This window comes from Ovis canadensis, chromosome 15, assembly GCF_042477335.2.
Source record: "Ovis canadensis isolate MfBH-ARS-UI-01 breed Bighorn chromosome 15, ARS-UI_OviCan_v2, whole genome shotgun sequence".
Taxonomy (NCBI): domain Eukaryota; kingdom Metazoa; phylum Chordata; class Mammalia; order Artiodactyla; family Bovidae; genus Ovis; species Ovis canadensis.
In genome coordinates, this window is record NC_091259.1 from 88,283,083 (window position 1) to 88,297,601 (window position 14,519).

At 58.4% G+C, this 14,519-nt stretch overlaps 1 protein-coding gene across 26 annotated transcripts in view; it reads right to left on the reverse strand.

Moving 5' to 3' along the window:
- SLC43A1 (solute carrier family 43 member 1) overlaps window positions 1-14,519 on the reverse strand; it is a 30,104-nt gene that overhangs the window by 3,454 nt on the left and 12,131 nt on the right. For 11 of the 26 annotated variants that reach the window (XM_069554557.1, XM_069554575.1, XM_069554570.1 and 8 more), the window contains 11 exons: window positions 12,666-12,843; window positions 12,499-12,554; window positions 12,291-12,367; window positions 8,993-9,085; window positions 6,805-6,938; window positions 5,348-5,523; window positions 3,591-3,737; window positions 3,455-3,490; window positions 3,035-3,152; window positions 1,867-2,008; window positions 1,437-1,510 (listed from right to left, as the gene is read on the reverse strand). In XM_069554557.1, coding sequence (XP_069410658.1) covers window positions 1,437-1,510; window positions 1,867-2,008; window positions 3,035-3,152; window positions 3,455-3,490; window positions 3,591-3,737; window positions 5,348-5,523; window positions 6,805-6,938; window positions 8,993-9,085; window positions 12,291-12,367; window positions 12,499-12,554; window positions 12,666-12,843 — 1,231 coding nt within the window. Of the gene's footprint in view, window positions 1-1,436; window positions 1,511-1,866; window positions 2,009-3,034; window positions 3,153-3,454; window positions 3,491-3,590; window positions 3,738-5,347; window positions 5,524-6,804; window positions 6,939-8,992; window positions 9,086-12,290; window positions 12,368-12,498; window positions 12,555-12,665; window positions 12,844-12,975; window positions 13,057-14,519 lie in introns of all 26 variants that reach the window. The other 15 variants (XM_069554556.1, XM_069554567.1, XM_069554563.1 and 12 more) reach the window with 3 other exon arrangements.

Below are 14,519 nucleotides of genomic sequence, written 5' to 3' on the forward strand. Positions count from 1 at the left end.
CTGCGCGGCCTCTTTATTTGTTCTAATATATTTCTCCATTTGGCTACAGCAGGTCTCCGTCTCGGTTCGCGGGATCTTGGCTGCGTGCTTCACTGTGGCGCACAGACCCTCCAGTCGTGACAGGTGGGCTGAGCTGCTCCACAGCTTCTGGGACGTTAGTTCTCCGCCCTGGGATCGAACGCATATCCCCTGCACCGCAAGGCAGATTCTTAACCACTGGATGCCCAGGCAGGACGCTCTGAGCCATAACAGAGCCTTTGGCTTTTTCTCTACGTGAGACGAGGGAGGCAGCCATGGAGAGATGGGAAGAGACCTATGTCCCAACGGGTGTCTCCAGCTCCTGCATTAGAAATACCAGGGGCGGCAAGGGCGGACTGGGGGAGACGGGCGATCGCTGGGAGGCGGCAGCAGCCACGATCCAGGACAGGCATGCCATCGCCAGGGATGCTGTGACGGGCTGCATGTGGGTCTGTGGAGCGTGGAGCATGACCTGGGCTGTGAGCAATGAGCATGTGGAATCCAGGGTGACCCCGGCGGCCCCGGGGTCTGGATAAGGGAGGGGGTCAGCGTCTCACCCTGCACCCACCGCGGAGTAAGCGCTCCACAGCTGTCACAGCGTTGCCCTCCCTCTTTCGCCATCACCCCTACAGCAGAGACACTCGGCATGGAAACCAGAAGCCACAGGGGAAGGGGAATGGGGTGCCAGGGGAGGGGGGTCGCCCCACATGAAGCAGGGACGTTATGAGGCAAAGAGACTGCGAGAAGAGTCCAGCAGGGCTGACGGGAGCAGAGGGGCCACTCCGAGAGGGCGCGCGGGAGCTGTGGGGGGAGATGCAGGGCCAAGCCAAGGATGTCAGCCGCCCCTAAGGGAGGGCGCCCTGACGGCGGAGCCGCCCCAAGAGGGCTGCCTTTGAGGCAGGGAGCACCCCGTCACTAGGGAGCTGGGAGAGGGCAGTGAGCTGGACCACCCCCTGATCCTCACCCACCCTGCAGCTGCTGCTGCTGCTGAGTTGCTCAGTCGTGTCCGACTCTGTGTGACCCTGTGAACCACCGGAGTCCCCAGGCTCCTCTATCGCTGGGATTCTCCAGGCTCGACTACTGGAGGGGGTTGCCATGTCCTCCTCCAGGGGATCTTCCCCATCCAGGGATCGAACCCAGGTCTCTTAATCCTAACCCTAACCCTAACCCTAATTGCAGATGGATTCTTTACCAACTGAGAAACCAGGGAAGCCCAAGAATACTGGAGGGGGTTGTCATGCCCGCCTCTGGAGGATCTTCCCCTCCCAGGGATCGAACCCGCATCTCTGACATCTCCAGCACTGGCAGGCAAGGTCTTCACCATGGAGCACCACAGGCGCCAGAGTTCCAGGGGGGGAGGCTGCGGAGGGGTGCGCCAAGGGGAGCCCTCGGGAAGGCCATCTGCCCGGCTGACTCACACCGCGGCGTAGAGGCCTCCGCAGGCCGAGTGGTAGAAGCCACGCACCATGGTGTGCAGGACGAAAGTCATAAACTGAAACGGAAGGGAGAGAGGGCAGAGGTGAGGGGCGTGGGGGCAGAGCGGGGAGGGGGGGAGGGGTTGTAGAGGGGAGGGGGTGGAGGGGAGGGGGGTGGAGGTGGGGGGCGTGGAGGGGTGGGGGGGTTGAGGTTGGGGGGGTGGGGGGTGGAGGTGCGGGGGTGGAGGTGGGGAGGTGAAGGTGGGGGGGTGGAGGTGGGAGGGGGATGAGGAGAGGGGAGGGGGTGCGGAGACACCTCCTGGAGAACCGGGCAAATAGACCCAGAGGATGAGGACCCAGCCGCAGCTGCCTGAGGCTGGTGCCGGGGAGACCACCGTGAGGCAGGGAGCGTGGGGTGCGTGGAAGTTGGTACCTGGAGGTGTAGGTTGTTGATGAGGCAGGTGATGCCAAAACCCACGAGCAGCAGGTTGGTCAGGGTGAAGGCGTTGATGGCGTTGGTGAGCTTCTGGATCTCAAGGTAGCGTGGTCTGACGGACTTGGTGGCCGCCCCGTCCCTGTGCAGGACAGGCTGTCACTGGCCCCAACCTCTTCAGTGGCCGCCCTCCCATTTCAGGGCACCAGGAGAGGGAGAAAGTCTCTCTTCCAGCCACGTGCTTCTCAAAGCATGGCTCCTCCAGCACCATCTGGTATGCCTGCGTGCCTGCTCAGTCCTGTCTGACTCTCTGTAACCCCTTGGACTGTACCCCGCCAGGCTCCTCTGTCCATGGGATTCTCCAGGCAAGAAAACTGGAGTGGGTTGCCATGCCCTCCTCCAGGGGACCTTTCCCACCAGGGATCAAACCCAGGTCTCTGGCTTTGCAGGTGGGCTCTTTACTGTCTGAGCCACAAGTTCAATGCGATGACAATGAGAAATATGCCACCTTGAAGAGGGCCCTCACCCACCCATGCTGGCACCCCGCTCTTGGACTTCCAGCCTCCAGAACTGTAAGAAATAAATTTCCACTGACCCCAAGCTACTCTGTCTGCTATTTTGTTACACCGGTCTGAACAGACTCAAAAAGACTCTGAGCCAAAACCACCCAGCTAAGTCATTCCCAGATTCCTGTCTCTCAGAAACGATGAGATAATAAATATTGTTTACAGATGCAACGTTTGAGAGTAATTTGTTACACAGCAGTAGATATCTAATACACCAGATCTATTTCTTCCTAACCTTAAGAAGGCTCCAGAGTGTGCTCATCATGACAAAGGTTCTGGAACCTCCTACTAAAAGCTGTGTGATCTCGAGTCAGTTCCTGAACCTTTCTGCGTCTCGGCTCCTCTGTGAAGCCAGCATAATAATGTGTGTACCTAGCTCAGGGAGCCAGCGCAGGATTAAATAGGACAGCGCAGGTGCCTGGTGCACAGGCAGCATTTACTGCCAGCTATGCTCATCATCAAGGCAGCTGCGTCCCCTCCTGGTCTCAGTTTCCTCATCTGTAAAATGGGCACGAGCCCCTCCTCTCCTGGGTTCCTCGGGAGACTGGAATAAGACACTGGGTGTGAAAGCACAGAGCTGTCCCCACCCCAGGGCAGGTCACCTGGGAGTGGGGCCGTCCACGCAGTCCTTGATCCGCCAGTCCATGACGTAGCCAATGAGAGGGCAGGTGAGAAGGCACAACAGCTGCAAGGCCCCAAAGACAGAGGAGTAGAACTCCACTGGGAGGGCGGGAGGGGAGCGGGGTCAGGGGCTGGCAGGCGGGGAGCCAGCAGCCCAGCCTCAGCAGAGCGGGGATGCCAAGATCTCCCCCTCTGACCCCCAGATTCTCAGATCCCCCCCACAGCCAGACAATCCAGTGGGTACTGTCAGTCACCTCCAGCAGAGGCAGGGGAATGCCAAGATCTCCCCCTCTGACCCCCAGATTCTCAGGTCCCCCACACAGCCAGGCCGCATGACCCGAGGATGGGTCACCCGTCGATAGGGAGAGCAGGGCTCTGGGCCCAAGCTTGTGTCCCCCTACCTGTCTCTGTGGCCCTCTGCTTTAGGTCGTCCGTCTCTGTTGGGCGGGGGTGGGGGGGGAGGAAGCCAGGGTGAGGGGAGCTCGGCCAGCGTGCCCCACACACCCCCAGCCCCCCGGGGGCTCAGCAAAACCTCACCATGCTCCTGGCCGCCCGTCACCAGGTACTCCAGCATCTTGTTCATGGCAGCCATGTAGAAGATGACGCGCAGCTGGGTCACGCCCATGGTGAGGAGGCTCCACAGGAAAATGGGGGAGCAGAGGCTCCTACGCAGGGGCACAGACTCTGGGGGGACAGCAGGGGCGCCCCTGAGCCCCAGGACTCCAGTGTGCCACGTCCCAGGGGGTGCCGTTCTGGTGGGCACTGCCGCAGTGACCTCGGAGAGGGGCTGGCTTAGCCTCTCTGGCCTCCGACGCGCCCAGCTCTGTAACTATCTCACTAGGAGACTTTTTTTTTTCTGGCCACGCTGCGTGGCTTGTGGGATCTCAGCTCCCTGACCAGGGTTCGAACCCAAGACCTAGGCACTGGACCACCAGGGAATTCCCTCACCAGAACGCTCTCAGGTGACCTCCAGGTGCATACCCCAGGCTTAGCCTGGCAGTAGCTCTGGCTGCTGTTTACTAGGCACCCGCCGTGTGCTGCACCCCGGACACGCGCCATCCCACGTCATGAAACTGTGCTGTGCTTGGTTGCTCAGTTGTGTCCAACTCTTTGCAACCCCACAGACTGTATCCCACCAGGCTCCTGTCCGTGGGATTCTCCAGGCAAGAATACTGGAGTGGGTCGCCATGCTCTCCTCCAGGGGATCTTTCCAACCCAGGGACTGAAGCCAGGGCTCCCGCGCTGCAGACAGCTTCTGTACTACAGCCCAGTGTGCAGCACACGGACAGATGGGGGACTGCAGCTCAGCACAGCCAGTGACCTGCCCAAGGTCCCGGGGCTGGGAGCCGCAGGCCAGAGGGACTCAGCCCAAACCCATAACAGCTCGGCCTGGGGGACCCATCAGTGGGGACCACCTCAGAACCTCACAGCATGCCTCAGTTTACAGAGAGCTCACGTTCCTCCCCGCGTTCAATCCTCCCAACTAACTTCCCTGTGAGGTGGCTGTTCTCAGTTCAGTCGCTCAGTCGTCTCAGACTCTTTGCGACCCCGTGGACTGCAGCACGCCAGGCCTCCCTGTCCATCACCAACTCCAGAAGTTTACTCAAACTCATGTCCATTGAGTCGGTGATGCCATCCAGCCATCTCATGCTCTGCCGTCCCCTTCTCCCGCCTTCAATCATTCCCAGCATCAAGGTGTTCTTAGTGCTAGCTTAAGGGACGGGGAAGGTGAGAGTGGGGTTAAGCGACCCACCCAAGTCACGTGGCCTGGAACCGAGGAGCTGGACTCAGACCCCCATCTCGGGACTCCCATCCTTCTTCCCCGCACCCCACGGCTGACGCCCCGCCAAGCGGCCGGGCGGCAGGCAGGCGCAGCTCCCCGACGCGGCCAGCAGGGGCGCTAACCAACCGGGCCGCGCGGACCCAGCCTAGAGGCCCGCTCCCCCGGCGGCGTCCGAAGCAAGTGGCTTGGAGGTCGCAGGCAGCCCCGCGGAAAGAAAACCTCTCTCCCACAGGCCTGGAAGGGACCTGCCCCATTCCGGAAGCGGCCGCCGGATTCCAGGAATCCGGCCGAGGGCCCGTGAACCCGAGCATCCCGGAGTTCTCTGAGCTTCGCCTTTGCCCCCGTTCTAGAAAGGGAGGCGGGCCCACCTGTCCGGCAGGGGGGCGCGGTCGGGGGGGGGGGGTGTTGTGAGAACTCAGGAGGGAAAATGAGCGCCCAGGCAAGGGTGCTCACTCCTCGTGAGGCCCCGGCATCTCCACCCACCGAGGCCGTCCCGGGACCGGACACTCACTCTCAGCAGAGCTCTCTGCGCCGCCACGCACGTCCTGGGATGAGATAAAGAGGACCCCCTCCTCCAGGCTGGGGGCCTTCTGGCTCAGGCGCTGGCCCACCGTGCTCACGTAGGAGTAGAAGCGGTCCCCGGTCACCCTGTGGTCCAGGGCCAGCTCTCTGAGCTTGGTCTTCTCCCTGCCGGGAGGCGGGCAGCAGCTCGTGGGAAGCAGCCCCACGGAGCCCTACCTCTGCAGCCTGCCTCTGGTGGGTGCTGTCCTGGGTGTGCCAAGTCCCCTGTACCCAGCGCTGACGTGCTCCCCAGCGCAGGGCTTGTGTCTGGCGCAGCTGGGAGCCCAGGGCCGGGCTCAGCACCCGCTAAGTGAAGGGTGGATGAAGCCGCTTTCCACTTAGGCTGTTGCCTTGGAGGCTGCCGTAAGGACCCAGATTCTGGCGAGGGACCGGGCAGAGGGAAGGATGGATTAGGAGTCTGAGATTCACATATACACACTGCTCTACCTCAACATAAAACAGAGGACCAGCAGAGACCCACTGCCTAGTACCCAATATTTTATAACAAGCTAGCAGGGAAGAGAATCAGAAAAAGAAGACATGTATATCTGAATTACCCTGTACACCTGAAACCAACGCAACATTTAAATCAACTGTACTTCAATAAACACATTTTTTAAACAGAAGAACTCAGGCTCTGAAGTTCTAGCTTCCTTTTGGCTGCACCATGAAGCTTGTGGGATCTTGGTTCTAGGACCGTGGATTGAACTCAGGCCCTTGGAAATGAAGGCATGGAGTCCTGGGGAGTCCCAGGTTCTGGAGTCCTGATCCCAGCCTTAGAGTCACCGTGCGGCCCCCAACCCCACCCCGCTCCAATGGTGTGACCCCAGGAAAGTGACTGCGTGCCCCTGTGCCTGTTAGGAATGGAGTTAATATCAGAACCCACGTCCTGAGTCTGAGAATGACCACCGGGCACAGGGCCTGGCACACAGAGGATGCTCGATCAGTATCAGCTACTTGACTGGCCCCCGAGGTGCTTGGTTGCGGAGCATCACCCCAGTGCCCTGGGGAACTGACAGGGGCAGTGTGTGGGTATGTGTGTGTGAACTGACGGGGCGGGGGGTGTGTGTGTAAGTCGACGTTCAGGTTGCCCCACAAGAGCTGGGACATTACTCCTCTGCAGACCCCTTTTCTGGGTCCCCGTGGCGTGCGTCCCTGCCACTCTGACCCCATCCTGCAGCCTGGACAGAAGGACAGCACTCCCCAAGCCCGGCTGCCAGTGTCATGCCCCAGCCACACAGAACACCTGCAGGGGGTCAGATCGGGCCTGAGGTCCAGGTGAGAAAGCAGAGCTCGCTTTCCCTGACTCCGAGCTGCTCCTAGCATCGCGCCACCACACTTGGCTTCCAGGTCGGCAGGTGGGGTCCCCTCCCATCTCCCCCTCCCCCCACCGCCACGGTTGCTCACTTGTAGTTGACTTCCTCAGGGGAGGGAAAGGCCTCCCTGGGCCAGTTGAAGGCGCAGTTCAGAAAGATGAGGCAGGCCAGGCCCGACCAGGCGAACATAATGGCCATGAAGGACACTCCGGCATTGTAGATCAGCTGTGGGGGAGCAGGGAGGCCCGTGGCGGAAGCTGCCGGGCCCCAGCCCGCCCCCTCCAGCCAGAGCCGTAACCTGGGCCCCAGAGGCCTCTGGGGAGGTCTTTTCGAGCCCACCCCATGTGCCCAATTCGCAGATGAAAACACCAAGGCCAGACGCTAAGACCAGACCTAGAAGCCCCACAGCCCCCTCTCCTTTTCATCCCCACCCCTCCCAAGAGCGACGTGATTCCCAGCAGGTGCTGAAGAGGCTGGCCACAAGCGCAACATGCCTTTGGAATCTCAATTTTTATCTTAAGAAGATACACCAGTGTTGCCTTTGACTCCTTTGTTCTCGTTTTCACACATAAGTCTTTTCACTTCATGGACAAGAGAGAAGGGCGGAAGCTCCCAGCCGTGTTTGTCCGGCCCCTTCCTGCCGCCCTCCCTGGGGGAAAGACAAAACCTCCACTGGAGAAGTCTTAGCTCAGCTCTCACAGGTGTGGTGGCCCGGGAGGCAGGGAAGCGGGATGCCGTGCAGTCTCAGGGCCAGCAGGCTCTGTCCTGACATATTCTGTGCCCACGGGTCAGCCCCGCAGGTGAGGCAGCGGCTAAGGGCAGAGCTGTCCTGCCTGCCACCCTCTGCCCAGGAGGACCACTGTCTGTACTGGTCCCAGGCCCCTGCTCCGAGCTCCGGCTCTGCCCGGGAAAACCGCTCCTCCTGGGCTCCGGCTTCAGGGCCCTTTTCTCCCAGGGAGCAGGACAGAGCCTCAAAGGGCCATACCCCAAGGGTCTGGCTCTTCAGATCTCTCTGCCTTAGCGGAGGGAAGGGAGACCTCCCCACCTCCAGGCCTGGTCCTGCCTGAACAACTGTCAGCCACCCCATAAGCGCGCACTGCACCGCCACTGGGACGGATGCTGAGCAGAAAGTGAAGGTGCTCAGTGGTGTCAGACTCCTTGTGACCCCATGGACTGCAGCACACCAGACCTCCCTGTTCATCACCAACTCCCGGAGTTTACTCAAACTCACGTCCACTGAGTCGGTGATGCCATCCAACCGTGGCATCTTGCCTGTTCACGCGATGCCAGTCCCTGTGTGCCAGCTACTGCCCTGTCCTATTGTGCTTTTCTAGCTGCTCCACTGTAAGATTAAAAGTGGTTTTCTTTCTTTTTTGTGTGTGCTTTTTAATGTGGTATTTGTATGAGAAGTATCATAAACCTATTACACACCTATTACATTACTATACAAATAGTATCAATCCTATTTCACATACAGCCAGTATTAGTTGGGTATGGAGGCTAACTTTGTTGGCCTTGCAAACAAATAGGATTTACACACGTGCTCTTGGAATGGAACTCACTCCTTTGCAGGGGACTTCCTGTAATAAATTAACTGCCCAGACCAGACTCTGAAGAGCATGCTTTGACCCAGCTGAGAAGGTGATTTGATATCAGAGGCAGGAAGGAGGCCCCAGGTTTGCCCAGAGTGAGAACGCAGGCCTTCTGGCTCTAGGTGGACCTGTCTTACAGCTGGCCTCACCTGGACTAGCTTGGCAACCTCAGGGCCCAAATCGCCCAGCCTCTCCAGGACAGGGAAAGGAGATGTGGCGTGAAAAGTGGGGTGACGTCCAAGAGCCCAGGGCCTGGAAGGCATGTAAAGGGGTTGTTTTTGATTCCGCAGGTGAAAGAGAGCAGGTGGGTGAGCTAGCTCTCCACCTAAGATCATTCTGGAAATCATGCGGGTGATCGCTCAGAGAGGGAAAGCACTGGAGGCAGGGAGACCGGCTGAGAAAGCACTGGCCTGGGAGGCAGCGTGAAGGCCTAGACTCAGACGACGGGAAAGGAAAGGATAACAGAGACCCGCTGGTCCGCAACAGAGACCCGTTGGTCCGCAGCAGCACCGGGCTCTTCCTACAACGCCCCGGGGCTTGTCCCTGTGGAGACGGGAGCTGACCTCCGCCTGGCAGGAGATGGGTCACCAGACATACCAGCCACCAGGCAGCCAGTTCTTGTGTCAAGGCAGAAAGAAGACCAAGCAACCTCACGGACCACCACCCACTCCCCGAGCAGCCTCATACCTTGATTCCTGGGTATGTGATAGCAGAAGAGGCGTAGGAGCCGATCATGAGGGCCATGAACGTGGAGCGCAGGTTCCCAAACATGTTGGGCAGCTGAGAGAGGAGATGGGTGCCCGTGAGCAGGGGAGACCCTGACACCCACCCAGGGCTCCCCTTGCCCTGCTTGGAAAAGCTTGGAAGCTTCTAATCCCGGCAGTCCTCAAAGCGAGCTCCAGGAACATGTGCCCCAGAGTCACAACAGAAAAGTTCTAAGGCAAAATCAATGAGGGAAACCGCTGTAACCCCCCTCCCACACACAGCACGTGTGCTAAGTCACTCAGTCGTGTCCGACTGTTTGCGATCCTACGGACTGCAGCCCACCAGGCTCCTCTGTTCTTGGGACTCTCCAAGCAAGAATACTGAAGCGAGTTACCATGCCCTCCTCCCGGGAATCTTCCCGATTCAGGGATCAAACCCGTGTGGCCTGTGTCTCCTGCATTGGCAGGCGGGTTCTCTACCACTGAGCCACCTGGTAAGCCCCCTCCCCTGCCACCCTGCACACACACACACACACACACAGAAGTGCCTGCAAAGAGAAATTCTGTTTAACCCCAGGGTTTCCCAAGTTAGGTACTTATGGAGTCCCTTAATCATGACTTGCCTATTAATAAGCCATGGTTAGGTATTTAAGAAATACCAGTCTAGAGCAACTCCTTTGATAGCTGAGCACTGGGACTCAGAAAGGGAAAAAAATGTACTTAAGTTCACGGAGCTCATTAGTGACTTTCTCCCCAGTTCTGGCCATATGAGCTCTATCCCAGACCCCAAGGCTGAGACTACCAGGAGGGTGCCTTTTAACCTTCTCAGTAGCCCCAAAGGCCACAGTCCATGGTTTCAGCTGAGCCAGGACAGGTAACAGGAGGGCTTGGGAGTGGAGGATGGGAGTAAGGGAGGGGATAGGGCCAAGGCCAGGCCTGTGTCCAGAAGAGGAAGCTTGGACACACAAAGCAAGCCCAGAATTCCCACCGGTAGAGAACTGGTCGTGCTTTTTCCAGTAAGCGGCCTGAGGTGACCTCTAAAAATGGGGCACTATTCTCTTGATCCAGAAAACCCCACAAAATCATGCAAATTAGGAAGTTCAGATCTGCAATTCACTTTAAGAACACTCATGAAACTGCCCAGGCCATTAAAGGTATGCACATCTGAAAACCCCCCAAGTATCTGAAGGATGTCACTTTAAAGAAGCAACGTGTGCCATTATGTCGTTGCAATGGTGGAGTTGGTAGGTGTCCATGGGCCAAACGGTGGGGCTGGACTCAGGGTCGGTGGTCCCACGAGAGTGCTGAATTTTTACTGCACATGCTCAAAAATGCAGAGAGCAATGCTGAACTGCAGGGCTTAGGTGTAGATTTTCTGGTCACTGAGCACATCCAGGTGAACAAAGCCCCAAGGATGTAGCAAAGGACTTAACAGAGCTCATGGTCGCATCAACCCATACACAAGCTCTCCTTGCCACACTGAGAAGATCCTTACTGAAAAAGAATAGATGGTTCCTAAGAAGGCTGCACAGAAGGAAAAAATATCCCAGGAGAAACTGAAAAAAAAAAAAAAAAGCCAAAAGCTTATGGCCTGGGGAATAAATGCCACAAAAAATAAATGCAAATACTAGTTTTTTTAAAAAAGGAGAATGACTGGTCTTCTGTTTACTGGCCTGAGCCAGGCCCTGGAAGGAGGGGAAAGCACAGTCGGGTATCCCCCACCCCGACCCCTACTCCTCACTGCCAGTCCACAGAGCCCCCAGCTGGAAGAGTCTTAGATGCCACACAGGGCTAAAACCCTCTCCGCAGAGGGGAAAACGGAGGCTCAGAAGGGGTCTGAAACAGCTCTGGAGAGGAAGGGGAATAAACACAGAGACCTCCACGCGGCTGGGAAACAGAGGCGGGGCCGGGATGACCCTACTCGGGCAGGGGTTTCCCCGGCAGCCTGGCTCTACAAGGCACGCTTGCCAAGGACGCCAGGGAAAGGGCCAGGGCCGGGCGAGTGGCCGGGGCCGCGGCGCTCCTCAGTCGTGCACTCCCACCCGCCTCCCGCCAGAGGTCCGAGCGCTGTCTCCGCCCAGCACTGCCTGGGCCGGCCTAGCTAAGCCAACGTTGCACTGGAATTCAGGCCGGGATCCGAGCGGCAGAACCAGCTCCGAGACCCGGGTAGGAACCCGGCCCTGCCATTGGCTGGAGATTACTAACGACGGGGCGGGGGCGTGGCCGGATCCGACCCTGCCATTGGCTGGAGAATTACTAACAGCGGGGCGGGGTGGGGCGGGGCCAGAGTCGGGCCCTAGCATTGGCTGGAGATTACTAACGGCGGGGCGGGGGCGTGGCGTCCCCTGGGCCCCGGGCAGGGTTCGAGGTCAGGCCCCAACGGCAGGGGAGGGGAGGGTTTCGGGGCCCCGAGCCAAGCTGTACGGAATGGAAGAGGGGCTGCGGAGCGCGGCGGGGAGGAGGGGACCCGCTTCCTCAGGGAGTTGTGAAATGTCCTGGGCTGGAATTAAAGGCAGCTGTTGGGTGCGGTGAAATCCAGCCAGAACACCCAGTCTGGCGGTCAGGCGCTCTCCTCTAAGACAAACAGCCCGGGGCAGCCCAGTCTGCAGCCCCTCCCAGCACCACGGACGCTACCCATAAGCCTCCATCCCTTCTGCTCACACACACACACACACACACACACACACACACACACACACTCAGAGTGACGTATGCCAAGCACCCCCATACGAGGCCGAGCCAGGCAAAAGGGCCCTCTGAAAGTCAAGCACCGTCAAGCGTCGGCAATTGCATGGTTCAGTCTAACACACCGACAAACACATTAACCTACCTCGGACCGCACGGTACATACACCACGCGGCAAACACACACCCTCAGTCTCAAGCTGCGGGCCCCTCTCACTTCCGCATCACGAGGTTTATTCTTTCCAGCATTCAGGACAGCATGCATCAGTTTACTTGCTTTTAGGGTTGTCTGTTCCCCAACCCCTGAACATAAAGTTCCAGAAAGGGGAAATTATCAATTCTGTCTGTGCCATGGCCCCAGTGCCTAGGATGGAGTTCGACAGATGTATGGGCTTGGGAAACACACATACACACACACCCAGAATCCACACTGACAGCCTCATCTACACACACAGCCTCACACCTACCTTTCTCTGATACACACACACACGTACGTGCCTTTGATCTGCGTCCCTCTCCACCTTCACCCTTGCTAGCCCCTACCACCCACCCCACTCCTGGGAGCCTTGCTGCCAAGTCAGGGCCTGTCATACTCACTGTGAGTGAAGAGAAGGTTAGGCAGATGCCACCGAAACCGTTCATGGACAGTGCCAGGAATATCAGCGGAGACAGAACTGGGAAGGGGAGAGAGACGGATGAGGGCCTCTGGGGAGCTGGGGGAGGCTAAAAGCAGGAGCTGGGGCGCCATCCACCTTCATCCCACCCATTTTCTTCCTGTGGGGGCACAAGATGCCAGACGTCTCACCTTTGGTGTCCCAAGAGGCCAGGGCCATGAGGGAGCAGGAAGCAGCGAAGCAGGCACTACGGAGAAGCAGGGAAAGGGGAGCGGTTGCTTCCCGCCCCCTGCAGCACCAGCCCACCCTCCAGCCCCCCGCAGCCCCTTCCAGCTCCCCCACAGCCCAACCACCTCACCTGCCCATCAGCCGCGTGGGCCGGGGGCCGAAGCGGTCCATGAGGACCCCCAGCGGCAGGGTGGTGGCGCTGAGCACAAAGGAGCCGATGGTGAAGCCCAGGTTGAGCATCTCTTCCTGCTGGTTGCAGCTGGGCCACCCGTGCGGCTCGTCCTGGGTGGTGTTGGTGGTGTTCTCAGCTGAGGAGGGGAGAGGAGAGGCAGCACGTGACTGCGAGAGCCATCCCAGGAGCGCGTGCTGGGCTCAGGGGTCCAGCCCTCCAGTGCCCGGGCCTCTGCTTGCCTGCTGACCGGGGGACTTTGGAATCATACCTACTGTGATGGGGAAGGGGCTCCATAAATGGCAGCGACAGCTATTGGGCTTTCCTGGTGGCTCAGTGGTAAAGAATCTGCCTGCCAATGAAGGAGACCTGGGTTTGATCTCTGTGTCAGGAAGATCCCCTGGAATAGGGACAGGCTACCCGCTCCAATATTCTTGCCTGGAGAATTCCATGGACAGAGGAGCCTGGTGGGCTACAGTCCACGCAGTCGCAAAGAGTCAGACGCGACTGAGTGGGCAGGCATGCGGTTTATCACCCGGGGGGTCATACATCCAACCTGAGGCCTCGACTAGCTCCAGCAGGATAACACACATCAAAGTATTTACTGCACTGAAATATTCACTCAGTGTCCAAGGTTAGGGGGTGGCAGATCCTCAACAGGAAGCCCCCATGAGTCTGGGACAGCTTCAGGGGGTGACGTGCGAATGATGTAACAAGAATTCCCTTGACACTTAGAGGATCCTTTCCCCATAAGTGCACTCTGATAAAATGATAGCTCGCGTTTTTAGATTAATTAGCTTGGCTGTGCTGGGTCTTAGTTGTGGCATGCTGGCTCCAGTTCCCCGACTGGGGACTGAACCTGGGCCCCCTGCAGTAGGAGCATAGAGTCTTAGCCACTGGACCTCCGGGAAAGTCCTCCAAGAGCTAATATTTGTGAGCATTTAACCATGCTCTAGGCGTATTCTCAACGGCCACTGTATTAACTCAGGACAGTCCCAGCAGTTAGCTAAGAAAGTTATCTCCACTCTCCAGATGAGGAAACCAAGATACAGAATTTGGAGCATGGCACTGCCCTACAGGACAGTGGCATCCCCCAGGTAAGATGCCACCCGGGAGCTGTGACAGATGAGTGAGAAAGGCTGATGGGGAGGGAAAGAAGGGGTTTTCACTTCATTCAACGCTCAGTGAACCATGAGGCTGGGACTCTCCCCTCCATCCTCTTTTCACTTAGGCATCGTGGCCAAGGGCAAAGTCAGGGTGCGCCTGGAGGGCAGACAGACCAGTGTCTGAATTCCCACCCCAACCCCCACTGGCTGTGCAACCTTGGGCAAGTTACCTTCCTCTCTCTGAGGCGCGGGCCCCTTGCCTGAAACAGGGAGTGAAGAACGGCTAACCAAGCCTCCTTAGGAGATTCAGTTGGAGAAGGGGCGCAAAGAGCCCCGAGAAGATGCTCCCGGAACCGCTGATGAAGGGGTCAGTGGTGGCCCACAATCTGGGAGCCTCTCCTCCATGTGCTGGAGACCCCACAGTGAATGAGACAGCTCTCAGCTCTCACGGGGTCTGTACTAGACAACAGTCAAGAGGTCGCTGACATACAGAAAGTCCCCGACAAATGAACCTCAAGTTGCAAACGTGCGTTCCATAAATCTCAGGCACGAATGACCTTGCAGCTCGCCCTCTGTCTCCTACTGCTGATGACCCTTCAGCTCCACCGTCTCCCGCCGTTTCTCCCTCCTCCAGTCGGTAGCTTTTCTTGCCTGTTCCCTCGATGCCAGCCCCTGTGTGCCAGCTGTTGTTCCGTAGTACTGCACTTTT